Below are 22,703 nucleotides of genomic sequence, written 5' to 3' on the forward strand. Positions count from 1 at the left end.
CCCGGCTCTGAAACTCCAAAGTTTTCTGAAACATTTCCAAAACTTTTGGGATGCTTTGTTTCATTTTGGAGATGTTTCAGAGCCTTACGTTTCAACTTGGGTTCAGTGTTTTGGGTGCCAAAACAACCTAAAACACCTCTGAAACAAAACAGCTGCCAAAATTTCACACAACCCTAATAGTTAAGTCCAGTACATTGACCTGCCCTTCATCCAAAAGAACAGGTGTCCCCAACACCTACCCCCAAGTTCACTTCTCCATGTGGGTTAGGAAAGGTTTGGAAAATGGAACAGACAGAAATACAGTTTCTTCTCTCATGGAAATCTCATGGAAATTACCCAGTAAAAAAATTAATAAAATGTGCAGGGCCATGGTGAGAGTAGCGGCAGGAGCCAAAGGAAAGGTGTAGTCCCACCACGCAAAACAGACAATTTGAAGCTACTCCCCCCCCCCAATACCAAGAGAGAAGGACTACAGGGAAATCCTCCTGACTTCCATTTAGACAGTGCCTTTCCATGCCTTTTCCTCTTCAAGTGAACAACCTGTCCCAGAGTTTATAGGCAATATTGTAGCAGTTATGCTTGCTGTCATAAACGCCTAAGCTTACAATTAAGAGAAAGCTAATGAAACAATACACTGACATTTACAAAGAACAACAAATCCTGATTATGCCTGTGAAATTTAGGAACTTTTCTCTAAAGAAAAGAAAAACAGATTCAGCAATGCTACACAAAAGCCCGTGGATACTGTATAATTATTGCCAGATTTCCAAAAAAGCATTCAAATATCTTAAGTCTTTCCTTGAAGGGCTTTGAGGATGACTAATCCTTTCCAACAACAGTAAACAAGCTACAGTAAATGGAAGACTATTTATTAATATTTAACAAGAGTAAAATTGACAGTGCCATTAATAACTTGAGCGATCACATATTTTACTGTAGGAATTATGAAGTAACATGTAACATGACTACTACCCAATTCTATGTTGTTTAGTATGTTCATGATTTAGTAAATCATGTACTATCTTCAACTAATTAATTTTACAACATGCCTGTAAGATAGGGAGTAGTATCCTTGCTTTATCAAGAGAGGTACCCCAGTGCCAGAACACGATTTGCTAATATTGCCAGAGAATCAGAGCTGCAACCAGAATGATTTCTGCTAGGTATCCGCTAAGGTACTGATTATCCATTTATTGATTAACACATTAAGAAGGCTTAGAAGACATGATTCTAAAGCATTCAGATAGCACTCCCTTGGTGTTGCAAAAATGATACATTTGCTGAATTTATAGTTATGCACTCAGAAATGAGAAAACCCATTTTGATTGTATTCTTCTTTTGATTTTTTTTTTTAAATGGATGTATCCAACTCTTAAGCCAAAAAGTTTAAAGTCTCTGTCAGACAACACGCCTAGGATAGCCATCTTCTTGAAGTGAGACATTCTGAATGATGTCACACTTGCTGGTTTTCTAAAATCTAAATATTTTTGTTGGTGTGCATAAATCTCTCCTATTTGTGTCTGTCAATCTGTCATCTCTTCTGTTAGACCAGGGGCTGCCAATGTTTTCCTGAGGCTCCCCAGAATGACCCTATTTCTCCCTGCTGCCACACCTCCCTACTGTCCAGCTGCAGTAACACTGGTTAGCTGCCTGGCCAGCAAGCCTTGACATGGCGTAGTCCCAAAGCTTCCCCAAAGCCAAACACTGCCAAAGCTTCCACTTCATGAGCCAGTGGCTCATGTGGGTCAGATCTGGCCCCTGTGTTAGATGCTCTTTGGAGAATGATTTTTTTTGTCCTGTGTTTATGCCTGGCACATTGAGGCCCTCGCTTATGGCAGGGGCTTCTAGGTGTTGCGTTGATGGTATTATTATTAATTATTACTACATGTAATATAATAGCAGGTAATAATACATAGACTATCTTGCATGTGCCATACATATTATGCATATTAAAAATAATGCAAAATAAATCATCTTTGTTTTTGTACAACAAAATACTCAGAAGATCATGGCGAATGACTATTTCAATACTTTACAAACTGAAATGAGGACTCTGGGAAACAGTGCTGTTTAGGATACCTTTGGTACAGTGTTTTAGAATCAATAAATATTACATCATTCCAGAAGTATGTTAACTGAAAGTGCTCTCTTGTTAGAAAGTAATTAAAATGAAAACATATACTCAAATAGTTGTATACGTGATAAAGATCGGAGAGACTTACTAAGATTTCTCTGGTAGAAGAATTCTGTACACATCCATAAAAGGAAAAAACCCCAAATATTTTAAATCAGCTTATTTTCGTTGTTACAAAAGATGCTAATTATTGAACCAAATTGAGGTTTTGTTTTTGGGGTCCCTGCCCCTCATGCTAGGTTTCTTTATTCCTTTATATGGTTTGTCCTACAGGAAGGGAAATATCTGTAAAGTAGAATACTGTAAATCCTTCCTCAACTTCCCCCTAGTGACAGGGAGACCTGCTGTAATTTACTGAGTTTTATTCATTAGTAACCAAATTGAATAATATGAAATTTCAATATTTCAGAAACTGTACTGTGCTCAGTTATTTAAAAGTATTGCTTGGCTTCTGTTACATTAATCAATTCTTTGTAGCATGTGATTAAATGCTGTGTGGTCTATTTTATAAATGTAATGGAGTCTCATAAATACGAAACCACACTTACGCACACAAAACGTGGATTAGCATAGTGATTTTCTCTATTTTTTTCCTTATTTCTATTACAAAGTAATAAAGTTTTAATCAGTATAATTCCCTGATTTCCAAAGTTAAAACATTATTTTTAACTGATATTTTTTTTTTTTTTTTTTTTTTTTTAAGAGGACTTGAAACTGCCTACATTTTGTATCTTCCCCAACTATTCAGTGGAGCTGGATTTGTTCCTTAAAGTCAAAGACAGAAATTCATTTCACCTAAGAAACCCTGAGAAATAAGAAGGATTATGCTTCTAATCTCTTTACTCACAATTAATAGCTCCTTATACCAGTAACAGTCACCCTGGCTGATTTTTTGTTTCTATATACTTTATAGAACAGGTTGTTACCTACTCATTTCAGTGCAGACTAAACAAAATATTTCCTCCCTTTTGAACCGCCATTCCTCCCCATGTGATGAAGACAGGGCCTTAGTCTGTCCATGCAACATGCAGATGGTTTAGGTGTTCATGGATCTGTGCAGGCCGTCTCCTAGTAAAACTTTCCCCACAGATGACATCCTATGTGGGAAATATTAATCATCTATCCCTAAAATGTTCTGGAATCTGAGTCTGGTATGATCCTTCAGTTCTGAAAAGAAAGCCAATATGTTCTATAAGGAGAAGGGATCCTAACGCTCAAAAACAAAAGAGAACCTGAAAGAAAGAAACCAGAACATAGTAACACTACTGCTGAGTTTGTATCACTGAAGGAAGTCAAACCTTTGTTTTATAAGGGATTCTTTTCTTAGCAACCTTATCTACTGGTCTTCCCATCTCTAAATTTGGCTTTAAGCTGAGATCTTGACTGAGTAACAGGAATCCTCTGAGGATTTACCATCTATAATTCCTAGACAACTTGTTTGGAAAATAAACTGCTTTCTGTTATGAGTGACCAACATATACCAAAGTACTGAACTCTTATTAAGCACTCTCTGGGCACATTTTATTTGTTTTTAACAAAAGTGAACATTTTCTGAAGATCTATGTTATTTTTTAAATCATCTCCAGGTTGGCTGATGCACTGAGTTTCAAAAGCAACAGGAGTACAGATATTTTTAGCTGAACCAAGCTTTTCTCCAACTGTGAAGCTCTCTACTTCTATTCCAAAGAGTAATTTGGAAATTACCTTCACCTGAAAGATTTTAAACAGTAGGGCAATAGTCTCTCTTGGCCCTGAATGAGAAGAACTCGTCCCGCAATCCACAACGAGTGAGAACCTTTTGTCGATCCTCCCAAATTCAGTAGTACTATGTCAAATTTCTTTTATACAGGAGGTTAAAAAGAATTTAAAAACGTATTTTTTTACCTTTGATATGGTACATCGGCCATATATTCTTATTAATATTATTTTCCAATGTAATTCCATTTTTCAGTTTTAAGGTCTTTTTCAATATTTATTTTTCCAGGCCATAATTCATGTCTAGTTAAATTTGGTGTCATTGTCACCTTCCATTTAATTTCAACATGTTGTGAAAATAGGATTTTCTTTAATTACAGAAAGGAAAGGAACAATGTTACTACCACTTTGGGCAAGAATTTTTTTCTGATTCCATGAAACTAATTTCTTTGGCATTTTAAAAACATATCAACGTATCACACAACTCTGTTTCCTACCACTGTTTGAAACCCAGATCTGAAAGACTCCATTGGGTCAAAACCAAAACAAGGATGGACTATTATACATGTTCAATTCAAAAGTGGCCCAAGATGGCAAAATGTCTCTCAACAGCAGCTCATAGGATTTTACCATTATTGAATCCAAGACTCATTTCCAAATCAGCCTCAGCCAGATGTGCTGATCAGGCCCTGTCCTCACATGCCAAATCACGCCCACAGCCCCAGCCTTGTGTGCTGGGTCACACCAATGGTCCCAGCCCTGCATGACTCTGTTCCACTGGGTTTGGAAATTTGGCAGTGGGGGGAGCAGTGGCAGTGTTAATTGCCACCACTTCCCTACCTCCAAGATTTCAAATCAGAGGGAGCACCACATGGGCCCATGCTATCTACAGAGGAGTTTCATTTTAATTAAAAAAACTGTTTAAAACATAATATCATGTCTTGTATGCATACCAGACCAGCCTCTGGCTTCTTTACTTTTCATTCCATCCAGAAAGAGCGCATGACAACTACTGAAACTTCCTCAGCCTGATGAAGGGTTTTTGAACCTGAAAGCTTGCTTAATAATTGTTTTCCAACTATTTAATTTGGTCTAATAAAAGATATCAGATTCACCCAAAGAACCTTGTCTGCCTATGTCCTTAGACCAACATGGCTACAACTTATACTCCTGTAACAAATGTTTAGGCTTTTAAAGAGAATTTTCAGAAATCAAGTCTGGGGAGGGGGACTCACAGCTTAAGTTCTGCAGGTAAATTTTGCTTTAAAGGCCAAGGTCTCCATTTTTTTTCTGTTTAAATGGTTTTTGTTCTTTACTATCAAAGAAAAAAAGGCACAAATAAATGGATGTTACCTACAGGTACCTATTGTCTAGTTTGCTATTTATCTAACTATCACTACAGTGTCTGCAGGCCTATAATTTTCTCATTTTTCCCCTTTGCTAAGTAGAGGACAGCATGATTTCCTTTTCCTGTTTTCACTCTGGTACATCAGACCCATTATTGAAAACATGTATATGCACTATTATGAGTATGAATTTCTGTGATTAACTATCTATAACAAAGCACAAAACTATGGAAATAGCACTAACTTTGGACAAGTCCAAAGACACGAGTCCCCCAAGCCTGCAAAATATTGGTTGTCATAACTTTGCAACTGTATGCACACATTAAGCTTTATTAATGGATAATAACTTCACTAGAAATGTGACTTCAACACAGGTAACCTACATATAGTCACAGTCACAGTACATGAACTATAACCTTGTTATGACTTTGCCTTCCTGCACTTTCTAGATCCATCTGTTTTTCTCTACACTTGATCAGCCAACCTAAGACGACCTATACTTTGCCTGGTGGTACTGAAAATGTTCACAAATTATAGCCATGTCACTTCACTCAAATTCTTTTGTTCATAGAGCACAACAAATTGATTTGCTCTGGCAGTAAACACTGAAATGGTCTCTTCAGTGTCTAGTAATTAGTTCTAATACCAGCAGACAAATTAAAAGGCAGCAAAACAAAATGTCTCCATCAGGCACTTATAATAACCTTCATAATACATACAGTGGATGTCTTGAAGACTAAGGTGGATAAATGAGGAGAATGCTGATTCTGGCACCCAGTTTACTCTTAGATAATCTAGCTCATCCCTCTTGGCTGACACCTCACCAAGAACAACATTAAATAGTAATAAACTCCTTCCAGCAAACCTCTGATTCCATGGTTCACTGTCCCCAGGCCTAATCTATCAATCCATTTACCGCACAGTAAAAGGTAAGAAACCCATTACAGATCTCTTACGTGCCCTGGCAGGTGGTATATGACAAGACCTGAATTCATCACAAACTCCAATGTCTAGTATCCCTTTTCTATGCTCTAAAGCACCAGGTGGCCAGCTTACCTGGACACAACAGTAGAAGTTTAGTTATTAGATTCTTTGAGCTATAAAAAAACCCTAAAAATTACTGATGTGAAAGCATAAAGACTGACAGAACAAGTCATTCTCTATATTATTAAGACCATTCATAAAGATAGAACTGTTATTTTCATTTTTACACAAAATGTTGGCTTAGGGGAAAGTGTAATAAATGAAACTGGGCTAGAATTTATAACTCACACTTTTAAACATGGCTTTTAATCTTTGTTCTTCATTTAAACTCTGTCTAACATAGTAGCATATTAAGAACCACTATTTAGAACAATGACCAAAGAAATGTCATTTTTTAATTATTGCTATTCCAAGGGAAGAAATTTTTTTCAAATATCTGTTCTCAAGGTCATCAGCATATGATTTAAACACCTAAAAGTAAAGACAATGCTGAAGTTAAAGCAAAAAGCTTCTTTAATGTGACTGCAATTCCTTTCCTACTTTATTTCTTTTCTAGGCTTATTTTCATTGCTGCAGGGCAATGATTTCTGAATACAAAGAGGGTTTGAACAAGACTTATTTTAAGTATGTCACCTTGAAGGTCAAGAATCACAGATGATGTTTCCCTCACCATTATCACTCAGATCAAGATAAACAGAAGTCCAGCATAACCCTACAAAACAGCAGGCATCATCTCAGATGGTGTAGTTTCTATAGTTCCACTGAGGTCCATGAAATAACTCCAGTTTATGATTTGTTACATTTTATGTTACAATTAAACATCATCATCTTGCATTTCTTAATATTTCTTGAAGCATTATCATCCTGTCAGATAAAATAAGCAGGAGGGGTTCAGATTACTAAAGGCCAGATCCTATTCCCCCTGTGACATACAAGTGGTATTTTGTGTGTTATACAAACTATTCCACCCTGATCAACTCCCTAAAAAACCATTAACACAGAAGTTGGGTGGGTGCTCCTCCACTTCACTTTTTGTTACTTAATCTTAAATCTAAGTGAAGGCACGGTAGAAAAACTGCATTAACTGTTTTTCATGAATTTGATCAGGGTGGAACAGGATCACATTTAGAGACTTAAACTTAGGGTGGAAACAGACGTTGCCTGATGTCTCACTTGTGATGCCATAAAAAAATTTAATGGCAGCACAAATGCTGAGTAAGCAGAACACTGATACCCTTGTATGACACGAAAGGAAAAATCAGTGACATGACAAGATGGTAACAGACTCTATGGCTTTACTGTGCTGGACATCTATTACCTATGACAGAGGAGTACAAGCAACTCAAGCTTCAGCTGCTTGTACTCTCTGACCACCCCAAGCAGGTGCTGTCAGGGCTTGAAGACCCCTCTAGACCTTGGAGCACCTGTCTGCTTTCTCCATTTACAAAAAGGCACCCCATGAATCTTGGGGTGTTTCTCTATAAGCAGGGAAATCAGGGTTCCCTGCTCAGCCAGACGCATCTCCTGTGATTGCAGGGGCGTGTACCTGGTGGGGCAGGTAAAAGCCCCCCTTTCCCAACTGAGTCAGACTCATCCTCAGTAGTCATGGGAGATGGGTCTGGCCAAGTGGGGAAAGTGGAGAGATCACACTGTTCCTTGTCCTGAACCATCAAGGGCAATGTGCATTTTGCCCAATGGAGCGCATCAGCTGTGCCATGACAAATCACAGCACAGCTGATCCTCTTCATTTCAGTGACATTACTTCTAGCCTTAGACATCTTCTAAGCAGAACGGAATCCAAGTGTAAGTGTTCATACGTAACACTTGGATTCACCAGATGGTGATCAATGAACACCAGATGGAAACAATGGGCTGCACTGCAAGTTCATGAAGAAAAAAAAATGTGGAAGGGGCCCAGGACAAGACACCCCACAAGGATCTCATTGTAAAGATCTCTGCACTTTGTCCTGGCAAAAAAGAGTAAGGGGTGCTCCTTCCACAAAACAAAAAGCTGCAGGACCTATACTTCAGATGCTGCAAACACAAGATTATCCATGAACACATACTGTTTTATGGCCCTAGCTGCTTCATGTTCTTTTTTTCCCCCTTGATTCTTTTAGGCAGTGGCACAGGCAGCTCACTGAGTGCCTGAAGTGAGGAGGTGGGGTGCGGGGGGAGACATAGCAGTGAGAGTATGCCAACCACAATAGACCAGGGGGTGGGGAGGGAAGCAGCACCATTCTGCCTACCTCATTCACCCCCCCGCACCCCCAAATACACTGCTTGGTGCAGTGCTTCACTTGGCAGAGGACTGCTCATGTGTGGCAAAGACTCCTGGCAGGGGTTATCCTGGCACCACCTCTTGGTTGGCACCCAGCATAGGTGCTCCCCTCTCCCCACCCTAGTTATGCTGTTGCTTCCAAGAATGATCCATGCAACTGTATCCTTCTTTAGTGACAGGGCAGGCAGTTCTCAACTGCAGGACATGCCCCCTTAGGTTTAAAGGCAAAGGACATGGCACAGTTGAAGTAACTGAAATTCTCATTCCTCAGCAAAATAGAAGGGGTTTCTTATTTTACATGCCCTGAACCTAAAAAATTTAGCCTGCTACCACCAGCTGTAAAGTACTATGTGAAAAAAGAAAAGAAAAGAATTGATGCTCCTTTCAGATTATAAAAGTGTGAGCAAAAGAAAGATTTTGTAAAACCTCCTACACACACTTCCTGGCAAGTGTGATCAAAGTGGCACTCAGGCTAAGCAAAAAGGACCTATTGTTGTTTTCTTATTTATCTGATATCTCAAGACAGACCACCACTAAAACTATAGAGCATTTCCTAATGTATAAAGAATGTCTCTATTTGAGTTGCAGTACAAATTTGAAGCTAAGATCAAGTTGGTTAAAAAGGTCCACAAATTCCTTCAAACTCCTTCAAGTGTACCTTTCAAGTGAACTAGATAATGATTTTAACAAAAGTATAGGAATTTTGCACATTTTTATGTGTAACCAATTAAAACTAAGCACTTTTGACTGAAAACTTACTTTTGTGTTCTATTTACATTCAAATATGTTCAGCTCACATGGTGTAAATGCATGTGTAGGAAAACTGATAGGAAAAAAATGGACAACAGGATAATGGAATAGCTGCAGAGCTAGAAACTTTTACAAGTATTAAAGTGCTAACAAATCAGCTGCATAATCTAATACAATAGTTGTCTTTATATGGTATATATTTTGGGAGGCTCTTAAGGACAGTAAATTCCAAGCCTAAAAAGTCCTGCCTAATACATTATTTAATCTAGTCTACAGCTTTTCCAGGCACTTCTGTACAATTTGTAAGACAGCTACATATAAACAGAAGTGGTGTTCCTTGCTCCTTAACAAGAGTTTAAAAACCATAATAAATTACATAAGTGCTCATAGTTATCCAGGTTACCCTAGCAGTGACAGTAAGAGAACTAGAATTTTTCTCTGTTAAAAACTACAGAATAAAAGGAATATAGAAGAAATATTCTGCTCAAGAAGTCTCAAGATGCAAAAATATATCAATGACAGATTATATTCAGAGATTAATTTAGAAGTTTCCTTTTAAATGGATTTTACCATTTTTACAAAAACATCCCAATAACTGAAGAAGAAAATATATTTTTAGTGAAAATATCTCTTTTAAGTTTTCAAATTATAGCCAACATTTTCCATCATCATTGCCTAAGTATAGGCACATAAATCCATATTTCAGTGTGTAAAAATAAATAGCCTGATTATCAAAGGTGCTGAACTCCTGTATCTAAAATTGATTTCAGAGAGCCTATTTTTGGAGAAAGATGTGTCTAGTTAGGTGCCTAAACAGTGATTTATATTCCCAATTCTAGAGTTCTAGTTTTGCAAATTTTGATCAATGTTATTGCCCCTTTTAGCCTGAGCAGTTAACCAATATTCTAAGCCTTCCTAAGTTGTCTCTGTAAAGAGGAGAAGTTGTGATAGGGATGAGTCATTTCTTTGATGCAATTCTCTTTATTTACAGAAAAATGTAGGCAAACTCTGTTGCTCTGTATTGGAGAAAGAGCAGTAGGAAGAAGTTTCTTCTTTAAAAGTCATGTTGGGCACCTCAGCAAGTCTCCTGGTCCAAAGGACTATATTTCTTGGTATCTTCCCGAGATGAAACATCCTTATGAGACTAAGCATCATTCCTCGGCATCCTCTTGAGGCTACTACTTCTTACTGTCTGTTTACTTTTTCCCTGCTTTCTAATTTATTTCCTTAATACATATACAAAGACACACAGCTGAAATTAAATACGTGTCTCAGTTTCTGAATTTGTGATCCGTCCCCAGTAAAATGTCCTAGACCACATGGCTTAATTTATAATGCAGCCTTGCCATGCTGGCCCACAGCTCAGGTGGTAGCTTGTTTTTCAGGTTATCACTGAAAAAATAAGAATTCAACCAATTTTTTATTTAGCATGAAAGAAGAATGTGCATCTATGGACTTCTACCAAGTCTGCAGTTGATGGCCACTATTAAAATCTTACATCTCTGTAACCACTTCTTGAATATTGGCAGTAATTTAGAAGAATCATTAAAGCCCCAGAAGACACTGTGGACTCATAGTAGCAATAGCAACCACAAAACAGGTGAGACTTGGGAATAAATCCCTTATTAACACTGGATAATTGAAGAGGTTGCATAAGCCTATGGGGATTTCCCACACTTCTGGGCTTTGCTGGCTGTCACATGGAGTCAGGAAGGAATTTCTTCCCTCTCCTGTGGATACATATATCGGAGAAAGGGGGAGGTGCTTTCCTCAGAAGCACTGTGTGTTGGCTGCAGCCAAGGGTGCAGATTTTGACTGGGGTGTGCCAGTGCTCCTGCTAGGACTAAAACCTGGAGGATCCCCGCTAGAAGGTCTTGCCTCTCCGACAGGGTCAGACCAATCACCACTTGGGGTCAGGAAAGAATCTGAATTTTACACCATGACAAGAGTGGTACAGATTGTGAGGGCTTTTTAATTTTTATTAAACACCCCTTGCATATTTTAATCCCCACTTGTAACAGAAGGACATTGGTCATCATTGTCCCTCTGTTTTACTTGTACCAAGTTATGGTGCTATGCTTTGTGATTGTGTGGAAGTGGGTGCCTATTTTAGCAGTAGTTTAGATAAGGATTTGCTTAGGATGGTTTGGATAGGGATGATCCTGCCTCAGGCAGAGAATTGGACTAGATGACCTCTAGAGGCCCCTGCCAGCCCTAGTTTTCTATGATTCTGTATTTTTGAACAGCAGATCACTTCATTTAGGTACCTGAATATAGATGTAGAACTAACTTCAGGTACCCATTAAAAAAAAAAAAAAGAAATCAGACAACTGTGTTATTACATTACTTTGAAACTCTCAGTTACATATGTGTATGCTTTATGCTACTCAAATATATAAAAACACAGAGAACCAAGCACATTCATCCAGAGAAAGAGAACACAAGGCGCAAAATATGCAAGAGTCAGATGCCATAATATTATTATTAATATGTCTAACCTTTATCCAGTGATGGTTAACTTCTTTCAGTCTATTCTCAAGTTTATGTTTTTCTTCTGGGTTCAGCAATGCACTTCTAAGTACTGTTCCTCCAGTTTCATTTAATCGTTTCAATATTCCCTTGCGTAGAGGTAGCTCTTCAACTCTGAACTGAAACAGACAAATGCAACATTTAACATGAACCATGGGAGAATCTTCTACTCTCTTACCTTCTTCTTTTAATTTTAATCAATTACTCCGTCAGTCAAAGCAACTAAATTCTGGCTTTAGTTAAGTACAGATAGCTACGAGCTTTAAAAGCTCAGAAAACCACAAATGTTGACTACGTTATGCAGATATATCCTGGACAAAGAAAGCCTCACCCTAGAAGGCCAACAGAGAAGGAAATTTCTTGGAGAGAAATAAAAAGTTTCACTGCTAATGTGATGAATCCCAATGTTGGCCACCAAATGATTTAGGAATATATATTTATTCTGCCTTTTGTTAGTGTGAATTAAGTCCCATGGAAGGGGTTCCAGGTCTTGTGTAGTGCTGAACACCCAGATCTACCTCATAAACAGTATTATTCATAAGACAGCTATGTAAATTAGAGGAAGATGGTAATATAAGCTGCATCCTGCCTACTATGCCTGTTTCTTCATAATTGATGTCCAAGGCTGTCCAGCTGCTGGCCCTTGGGCTGCAAGTGGCCTCCAAAGGATTAATTTGTGGCTCCCAGACTCCCATCCAGCTGCCTTCTCCCCTTCCCCACAGCTTTGGCTGCAGCAGCATCTGGGTTCTCTGGGTTTTCCCACCCTCCTGCAGCTTTTACTTCCTGACCCCATGCATAGGGGTGCAGTGCAGTGCAGACCATGGTGCCAGGAAAACCCATGGCCCAGGGCACTCTTGCAGGCATGGTGTAGTGGGGAAGCCCGTGGCTAGGAAGCTGAGGGTACAGCAGAGTGGGAGGGCGGAAGTCTGCATGGCATGCAGCCCAGTGTGGGGCAGCGGTTCATGCCAATGCGTCTCTCAGCTTTTAAAAAGTTGGGCAACCTTGAATCTAAATTTAGATATTCTCAACCTTAAGTCTATCTATTCTCCCTCTTACACATAATTATTTCAAATTTGTGGTCTTGATATCAAGTAAGTAAAAATTATATAATAAGAAGTCAAACTTCTTTAGCCGTCATTTCCTTTATCTGATTAGCACAATCTTAGAAGGCCAGTGCAGAGCTTAAGTTAGTTGTTACACTATTAGGGTTGTAGTTGTCATTAAAAAAACCTTTGTGCGGTCATTATAACCCCCCCCCCAAAAAAAACAAAACAAAAACAAAACCAACAACCCACAAACAAAAAACCCAAAACAAGCCTGATGTGCCGTAGGGTGACAGAGATATTAAGAAAAAAAGAACTTATAATGATTTTGACCCATTTTTCAGGAGGGAAAGCAGGACTGTCTCATACATTAATATATTTTAGGTTAAGAGACCATACATCTGCATAGGCCCTTAAAGGTGCGTTCTCCTTCTCAGATCCAGCATGAGCCAAACAGCTGTTGACATTAGCAACTTTATACTTCAGGTTTCCATAGCTCTACCAATGCCATAATAGAGGTCAGAGGAGCTATACAGCAGAAGAGAGAAGACCAGAAATGTTATAACGTTCTGGCATTTCCTTTAGAACTTGTAGTCCCACAGGATAGATTGTTTATCTGTGAAGCAGCAAGTATATTTCATGTGAGATATAGGTGGGATTATAATTATTATTTTATGCCCTAGGAGATGAAAAAAGATGCCTTTCTAAGTTTGTTACTTAGAAAAGCATCTTCTAATGCCTTCTAGTGCTCTTGATGTCTTGGGGACCCATGTAAGAGTATCTGCATGCTTTTGTGATGAGCATATTGGTTAGTTGCATTTTATTAAACCTTGTTATACAACTGTTATTCACAATTCCATATTCTGTAAACTCACATTTAAATACCTATGAAATTAGGGTAATTACAGTGCTATGAATTGGCTGAGAACCAGATATTTCCTGCAAATCTGAAAGTGTTTGCACACATGCTTTACAAAACTTAGCAATTCAGTTGTGGGGAGAGGTATCTTGGAATTTTGCCTCAAGTTTGAGATTGAAAAGATCATCACATCTCAGATCTACTCTACACATCTTTTTTTTTCTTTTTTTTTTTTCACTTCCTTAGGAATTTTGGTCAAGGCTGTGATTTATTTATTCATATAATTATACAAGTACAATCTCCAAAAGAGGATGCTCTTGTAACATTTTAAAGACGTCATACAGTTCAGCGCTTTAAGTGGTACACTGTGGAATTGTACTACCTAAATGACACTGGCTTGAAGGTGACACAATTGAAGAGGCAACAACTATTTCTTACAAGATGTTTTCAATTACTGTGTTGCATCTAATTTTAATCCGGTCAGTACATTCCAGTGCCTGTGCTTTAAAAACTTTAGATTTTGGTTTGCCTACTAGAATGCAGAAGAGGAGTAGAAATCTACTTAACAGGAAGAAAAATGACAACAGCAATTCAATTTGTTTTGTCTACAGAACAAACAAATTAACACCAAAACTAACATTCAAAATACACTACCTTCACTTTTTCAAGGGAGTCTTTTAACTGCTCTTCATTTCCTGGTTCAGAAGGAATACCAGCAACTCTGTCTGCTTCCTCTAACCAGAAAGCGAACTCATTTAAGCCTTCTTGCAATTCTGACAGAATATTCTTTTCTTCTTCTAGCCTGCAGCAGGAAGAGGAATGTGCTACATGTTTACAGGGCAAAATTGTTTAATGTGCTGTTACTGTTCATGTGCAATTTTTAATATTAAATACATAAACAAATAAAAGAAAAATGATAAACATTATTTGCCATCAACATTCATTCTTTAAAAAGGAAAGCACAATAGTATTCTTTGCTTCAGAACTGATCAGGTCAGAAAAAACTTCCAAAGAGGAATATCAAATACATTCTGAAAATAAAGACTTGGTTATAATTAGCAGTTTCAAGTCATCTTCCACCTTTCTGAATTTTTATTTTGGACTTGGTGCTGCAAGTCCCAAGAATTCAATAGAAATTCAAAACTCTGCCAAATCGACCCCTTTGTGGACAACAACCAGAAGAGGACCCCAGCTTGAGAAACTGTAAGAAATCTAAAACTACAGTTTAGAAAAATAGAATCTTAAAATTAGGCACTTAAATCCATTGAAAGATAGTCAGAGGAGGCTTGAGATTTGGCATTCAGGAAATGGGGTTATTTACTGTGTGACCTTGAGCAAATAACCCCAAGATGTAAACGCTTAAGAACACTAGTCAAAAACAAACATTGTTCTCGCTCCTCTTTATATATATCGCCTGTAAAGTTATCAAGTAAGTATTCAGCAATTGTTGCCTTCTCTGCCTGTCTCCTTTCTATGTGGGAGTCTCGAGAGGCATGAGGTCACCACTTCTGTCTTGAAGCCCCTTGATGCTAAAATACAGATAAAAGTGCTATGTGCTCTTCACGTGTCTGATAGTAAGGCTTATGATTTATCCAAAATTAGCACTCTGTCCTTTGTCTGAAGCCAGACTCCTCTGCCCCAGGCTACCTTATTTCTGAAATCCTCTAAGCCTCTCAAATGCTACAACACCTTGCTCTCCATTCCTACTGTGCTGGAAGAAATGAAGAGCAGAGACTCACTCATCATACATTTATTTCTACTGACCAATTTCTACTAATTTCCATTTTCAAAAAGAATGTCTTTGATAAGTATCAGGGTGAAAGGGCTAAGTAGAAAATTACCATTCCCATCACCCAATTGACCAATGGTCCTACAATATGTATAAGCACACAAGTGCCCTTCTTATGGCTAGTAAGGGGAAGAAAACAAAACAACTCTGGAAAAACCTTAGTAAGGGTCTTGTTACACAGTAAGTTTAGGTAACTTCTGAAGCTCTTAAACCCTGGACTGGCTGCATGTTAGCACCTTTCAAGTGGCTTAAACACTTGTTATTTGACTTAAAGTTAAATCACTCCAGGGCAGGATTAGCTCTAATCAACCTAATTTTATTCTTGTTCCATTACTGTGTGGCCAGCTCTCACAGCTATTCCACCCACCTCCAGTATGCCAGGATGCAGTGGCCTCTTGGCTTAAGGTGAGCTGGGGCACAGTGGGGCTGGGCAAAGTGCCTTGTCCCCTGGGGATGTCAAGCAGAATGAGCACCACAGCCCCAGAGCAGCTGGCAGCCACAGTGCTTTCTGCTTCCAGCTGGCAGCAGCATGAGGGGCAGACACCACTTGTGCTATAGAGAAAGAAGGATCAGACTCCTCAGTGATCAGGTGGAGCCAGCCAGCTTGGAGCCCAACCAGCTGGCAGCCCAGCCAGTAGGGTGTGGGGTGATGGGCACTGACTGAGCTCCAGAGAACAAAAGGATTAGGCCCCTCAGAATGAGCTCCAGGACTGCAGCCCTAGAGCTCTTTAGTCCTGTTGAAACTCATGCAGTGGATCCACATTGAGAGCAGGGCCACTGGGCTTAAGTCCTGAAAGCCCTTCTCTCAGCACAGAGCTGCTGCAGACTAGACTAGAAAGTCCCTGAGAAGCTGCTTGGTATCATAGAGATGCAACAGCTCTGCACTGAGAGCAGGGCTGTCAGGGCTTAAGCCCAACAGCTCTGCTCACAGTGCAGAGACACTGTGCCAGTTTCAGATAGTCCATACTATCCTCGTAAGCAACAGTGCAGGCAACCAAATGTCTCTAGACAGCAATCTAAGGCAGGGACTCCTTCCACTGTGGCAGCCAGGGAAAAAGTAGCCTGCCAACCCCAGCCTTGGGCTTATATGTGCCCAGGGCCCTGCCTGCATCTGGTCAGCTGACTGCCTGGGCTGGCTGCTAATTATCTCATTAGCCTCGTTGCCCTGACAGCCAGCAGCTGCTGCCCCCTGCCTGTCTGCAGAGCTCCTTGGCTGGGTGGCTTTCACTCTTCAAGTAACAGAGAGCCCTGGGCTGTCTGTTACAGGGTGCCACTGCTCCAAACTCCATGCTAGCACTAACACTGATCAACATTTGTGCAGCTCACAGAATAAAGGTGTAACACAGCCCTAACAAAGCCCATAGTTACATCTAGGCAGACTGTGGGAAAATGGCAATATTAGGTAACAGGCCAGTGACCCTTCTCACAATTAGTTAAAGAATAAAATTCAGAGCCATTCATGAAAAACTGAGTAATCTCTAAGGGATGGAAACCATAGATTAGACTGCTACGTGTCCCTTTTGAAAAAAAAGGGCATTGCCTAAAGTTAAACGGACTTCAGTGGTAACTTGCACAGCTGTCACAAGATTGAAAGGTACACTTGAAGGACAATACTTTCTTTTCAAATACTTAACCAAAGGGCACATTAATGTTTTAAGAGCAACTCAGTCTTAACCATGGAAACAGTCAGCATTACTAGTATATTGGTATTTCAAAATGTTATTCACATTATTTCAAAATGTAAGCAAGCAAAAGAAAAATTCCATTATGAAAGCAAGATGGCAACTGGTTTACTTTCTCTGATCTCCCATACTTTGCCACTTATCAACATGACAGTCATTGCCAACAAAAAGCTCAGAAAAGTCAAACAGAATGAAACCTATTTTCAGTTATTTCAAAATGTATTTATAGTGAGGCAGCCTTTTTAACTGACTATGCTTTCTGATTGTAGGGCCGAGCAAAATGAATGGTGTTTTCCTTTTGAGAAGGCTTGTGAATAAGCTTCCGGCAAAGAGAATCAAACCAAAAAAGTGTAAGCTTCACACCATTTAACACAAATCCCTGAAACTATTGTTACTTAAAAAAAAAATCTTATGACAAATTATTTAAAAGCTTGCTTCCAAGCATACTGTAAAAGTAGTGCAATTTATAATGCAGGGGCAATGCATAGAGGGTGCATGTGGGTGCACCCTCTGCATGTGGCAGTGCACCCCCTGCAAAAAGATGCTGTTGACTCCTGATCGGTCCCCAATTGCCGCTGCAGCCATGCCCCCCCCAGCCACCAGGGGCACATGCTGTCCATGATGTAATGAATACCAGTCTCTGAAGTTTTTACTAATATCCAAACTTCTAAAATATTGCTATAAAATAACGACTCCTGTATTTTAACTGTCTGTCATTTTTTCTTACTTTAATCTACTTAGAAGAAAGTATTCAACTAATTTCAAGCTTTTAGCATTGATTTTTTTTCCTGCAGACATCACGACAGTTGTATCACTATGTTGTATCACTATGGGTGGAAAATATACATTAGATGTTTACATTTTCCACATTTACTCACATAATGCATACACCCTTTCCCCCAAAAGTCAGATCTCCCAAATTGGGGTGCGTGGCTTCATGGGGAGGCTGATTTTTCTTTGCTAGAACAGAAACACTGGGGAACAGAAGCATAGAAATGCTGTGGTGAAATATGGCTGCCAGCTTCTCAAGCAGGAAGCATGAGGGGCAGAGACCAATGTTAACCCTGAGCAGCCAAATACTATTGCCAGTTCGAAAGCTACTGTGAAAGGATTAACCCTGGACCCCTTGTTCCTGCTTGGTGTCTTAGGGTGCCTGTAGACACACAGGGAAGCTGCTCCAATCTGCTATAATTGCAGCGGGTCAAAACAAACCTAATGAATCAAGACTGCTGGAGCGTGCTAATTGGTAAACCCCAACAACCCGGCACTCCAAAATGCTGGCGGGGGCACTTTGACAAAAGCTCATGAAATGGACTTTACCTAAAGCACCCTTGCCACCATTTTGAAGCACGGGGACGCTGATACATGAGATGCTGCACGTGCTTTCATTAAAGCAACTCTCAGAGCCACTCTAATTAACATCTCCCCCCCAACACACACACACACACACACACACACACACACACTCTCTCTCTCTCTCTCTCTCTCTCTCTCCCGGAGCACATGTAAAAAGGCCCTTAGAAAGAAGCTGGCAGCCATCTTACATGACTTTCCATTAAAAGGCCAGCTCTAGGCCATGAGCTTGGGGGGAAAAATCACCCCCCTTCCCTTTCCCTCTGCCCTCCAAATTCTGCCTTTGAAAAGCAAGGTGTGTTTCTTATTTGGAGTTGTGTTGTATGCAAGACAATATGGTATTACTTTATATGATGAAGTCAAAATATAAAACCTGATAGGAAAAAAAACCCTCATAAATTTCCAGCTAAGTAACTATTCAGTCTCTTCAGTGGGAGACACCTAAATCAATCACACTTGCATGAAAATCCTAGGAGAGTGAGACAGATGTTGTGAGCTCCCAAGCTGAAATAAAATTCTGAGTAAAGCAAGAGAAAAACAATGGCTGCCCAGGATAGTAAAGAAGTTCTTACATGTCAAGACTGCTGAGAGGAGAAAAAGAAAAAAATTATGACAGTGGACTGCAAACTGTTTCAAAATAGAATTTGGATAAAATTAAAATTGCAAAAGGAAACCTATTTCCCATCCAAACTAATGACACTATTAGAATCTGTCTTTTGTTCCTATAACAATGCATATCCTTTTTTTTTTTTTTGCTTTATTCAGTGTGCAACGGTTCCATATTCTTATTTAGTATACCAAGTGTAAAAATTGCGCTTTTACAGAAATTTAGGACTTCACATTCAGAAGGAATTTATATGCAATTTGCCCATCTCCAAATAATCTTCAATTATTGTTCATTTATCTTTTGCTATATTAAGATTTAAAAAAAGTGTACACTAGTCTCGAAATCACTAAGCCTGTAACTAGATGTCACATTTGATCTGATTGTCCTGGATCAAAACAGGAGCAACAGTTATTTATACACACAGTTCTTCCAAGTTGCATTGTGGCTCCTCCCCCAATAGGTAGCTTACCAGCGGCTTGCTAGGGGATGACTCACAATAACCTTACAGATGTCCTGGGAAGAAGTGATAGTACTTTTATCCCACAGAACTTCAGTGGTACTTTAAGTGTGACAACAGGTCTTGTGCATTTGTGGGGTCATGGGGCAAAACTCTTCCTCCTAGGACAAGAGACCTCTATTTGCAGCCTGAGTGTGCAAAACAGCACTCCTGAACAGTGTATAGTTTGAAATACTTAAATAAAAATAGAAATATTTTAGGTTTCAATGCAAGTGCTATTTCTAAAGTGTTGCCTTGTATAAACAGAATAGACAGGCAAATCATCATTACTATACTCTTACAGCTTGGCTCAGCTTGGTGAAAACCCTTCCACTACATAAATGAACAGTCCAAATTGAACTTCCAAGTTTGCAGATCTCCCTAAGAAATCTCCCATGTTGCTTCAAGGTCTAGGTACTATTGTACCAGTGGGTATACAGAACTACTGGTACTGGATGCCCACTACCACCAACACCTTGCCAGTTATTCTCTCTCTGTTGCCTGAACAGATCGCTACAATGCTGCTGTTCATGGATACATTAAGTGAGCATCCAGGCAGAACATTACAACATTGAATGGAAAAAAAGAGATGCAAATTCATCTACCAGGAACATGACTTCTTACATTACTGTATCGCTTTTGCAGAAACCTCTCACCTTTTACTCTCACATCATCAATGTAGCAGATTAGAGAATAAAAAAACAGCTAACAAATCTAGATTGCATAGCTCATGCCATGAACCTAAGATCTCATCCAGTGAAATATTTTCATCATCATGAGCGTAAAGTAAAACAAAGCCCCAAAACCAGATATGAAAGAAGCTAGCTAAAAACCAGGTAAGCATTATCTAAAAATACGAGTCAAAGCCCCAGGCTCCGTCTGTTGTACCTGGGCCCCTGCGTGGGCAGTGTTTTAGTTCTTCGTTGGATTGTTACCCACTTTTCCCCTTAATAAACCTTCATAAAAAGTTTTAAAAAAGAAGATAAAAACCAGAAATTTGCTCCTAACTAGTCTGTACTACCAAATATCTATGGTGGTTGCCACCATTACAAACCTAAAGATGATCCATAGAATTACAATCATTGCACATACTGGGGATGATGTGTTACACGCACCTTGTGGATGGTGAAAGCCAGACTGGGGGGGGGGGGGGGGGGGAAATGCCCTTTCACCACAAAGATGGACACTTGTCAAATGAAACAGTCCAGTAAATGCTCAAGAAGTCACCTAAATCTCTCCCATCATCATTCCACCTCCAAATTCCCTTTCTTGGACAAGTAATTAATTGGTAGCTATTAGTTAACCACCCTCCCTACAACATACATAGAGCACATCTGGTAGGCAAAGAACACATCTTAATATAAAGCAGCATTACATATTGATGTTTCCAAATAGTTATAAATAATCACAGCATGCACTTTCAAGGTTGTTTCCTTATGACACAGTTTAAAAATGCTTTATGCTGGCATTCATAATCTGAAGTGCTATTCTTTGTTTACCTACAAGTTTAATGCTTTTAGAAAAATGTATACATGTGTGTGGTAGTAATAGTAATGAATGGGATATTTAAAACTCTCCATCTGCAATTAAGTGCTAGATATTTTATACCCTAGGTTATTTCAATACATTTAGATAACAAAAAGTAGTGGCTTCTGTTGGAAGTATTAAACAAGTAACAGTTTGCATTATAAATATTCTTAATGCATTTTCAGGAAGTGGAATATCTGTGAGTAAGGTTGAAAAATTACATGTAGTGGAAACTGGAATGCAAAAATGTAGAGCTGAGTACTATGAAGGCATATATTAAACCATACTTTCAGTCATAAAAAATATATATTTATGTTTATGTGAAATATGAAAAAGCAGCTTCCAGCTGAACCAATATTAGTACAAGCTCCAACTAGTTTAGATACGGGAATACTCTCTTTTGGCTTAGCTGGTAGAACTGCTGCCTCTAGCATCTGACATTAAATCACAGTTGCAGTAATGTGCAAGCAGCAAACATAAGCCTAGTCACCATATGGGAGACTTTTTTTTCTGAACAACTCTGTGTCCAGACATCAGTTGGCAAATAACTGTCTGTTCTGAAGGTATGGCAGCATGAATATATAGAATTAAGTTTCTTTTCAAAAGGTATAACTAAAGGGTATGGGGAGGTGAAAAGGTATACCATCCTATTAGAAACATGTAGGACAATGAAGGGGTTAACAGTTTGAAACATGAGAAAGGGGTCTTACTGGATGAACAGAGATGCACAGAAGAGCTTTGGAAAAGGGTTGCTACTCTAGGCTAAGGAAAAAAGTGGCAGTAGTGGAGGGGACAGTTGTTCATGCTCTTTCCTGTCTCCTTTCTTTGAATCTGATGGAGGTGCTCCCTGTCCAAGACTGTAAAAGGCAGTATTCAGATCACTACTGGCAACCTTTTACACACCTGTATGGGATTGGGGGAGGAGGGAGGGAGAGGAGCACTTAGAGGACTTCCCCAAGTATTTAGGAAATGCTGTCTTTTTCAAAAGATATAATCAGCACTTCACAATTCTACAGGGATTAAATCCAAATTTTGCCTGAGAATTGATCTCTTCATTTCTCATTGTCATGTAAAAACATTTTTTTATATATTTATATATCTATATAGATAGATATTTACATCTATATATAGACATAGATATAGGTATAGATATATATTTATATCTATCTATCTATCTATCTATATATATATATAGATATAGATATATATATATATAGAGAGAGAGAGAGAGAGAGAGTGAGTTTTTCTAGAGTAAAATTTTCAATATCACCTAAGTGATTTTGAAGTTTAAATCCCATTTGCTTTCAACAAAGTTTACAATCCAAGTTTTAAATGGCACAGGAAAGGGACTTAGATGCTTATACATTTTACACCCTTAGTTTTATTATTGCAAATATAACCTTGAAACATGAACTGAACTGGAATTAAACTTATGCTACATCACCAGGCACCATTTGTAGAGAGCCTGAATCAATAGTACCAAGAATACAAGTAGATCTATTAATTTCAATCTGGTATTTGGAGACCCACTGATTTCATAGCTATAGAATCTGATATTTTTACAAGATGCCATGGAATTGGCTATTTCAGTGCTGCAGATGTCTAAAAATATGGGGGTTTGATCTCTC

The 22,703-nt window shown here is 38.9% G+C and overlaps 1 protein-coding gene across 7 annotated transcripts in view; it reads right to left on the minus strand.

Moving 5' to 3' along the window:
* Positions 1–22,703, minus strand: part of DMD (dystrophin) — a 1,961,037-nt gene that overhangs the window by 665,064 nt on the left and 1,273,270 nt on the right. For all 7 annotated transcript variants that reach the window (XM_025200207.1, XM_014518487.2, XM_025200208.1 and 4 more), the window contains 2 exons: positions 14,276–14,423; positions 11,689–11,838 (listed from right to left, as the gene is read on the minus strand). In XM_025200207.1, coding sequence (XP_025055992.1) covers positions 11,689–11,838; positions 14,276–14,423 — 298 coding nt within the window. The remainder of the gene's footprint in view (positions 1–11,688; positions 11,839–14,275; positions 14,424–22,703) is intronic.

Source organism: Alligator sinensis, unplaced genomic scaffold (genome assembly GCF_000455745.1).
Source record: "Alligator sinensis unplaced genomic scaffold, ASM45574v1 scaffold746_1, whole genome shotgun sequence".
In the NCBI taxonomy this organism is placed as follows: domain Eukaryota; kingdom Metazoa; phylum Chordata; order Crocodylia; family Alligatoridae; genus Alligator; species Alligator sinensis.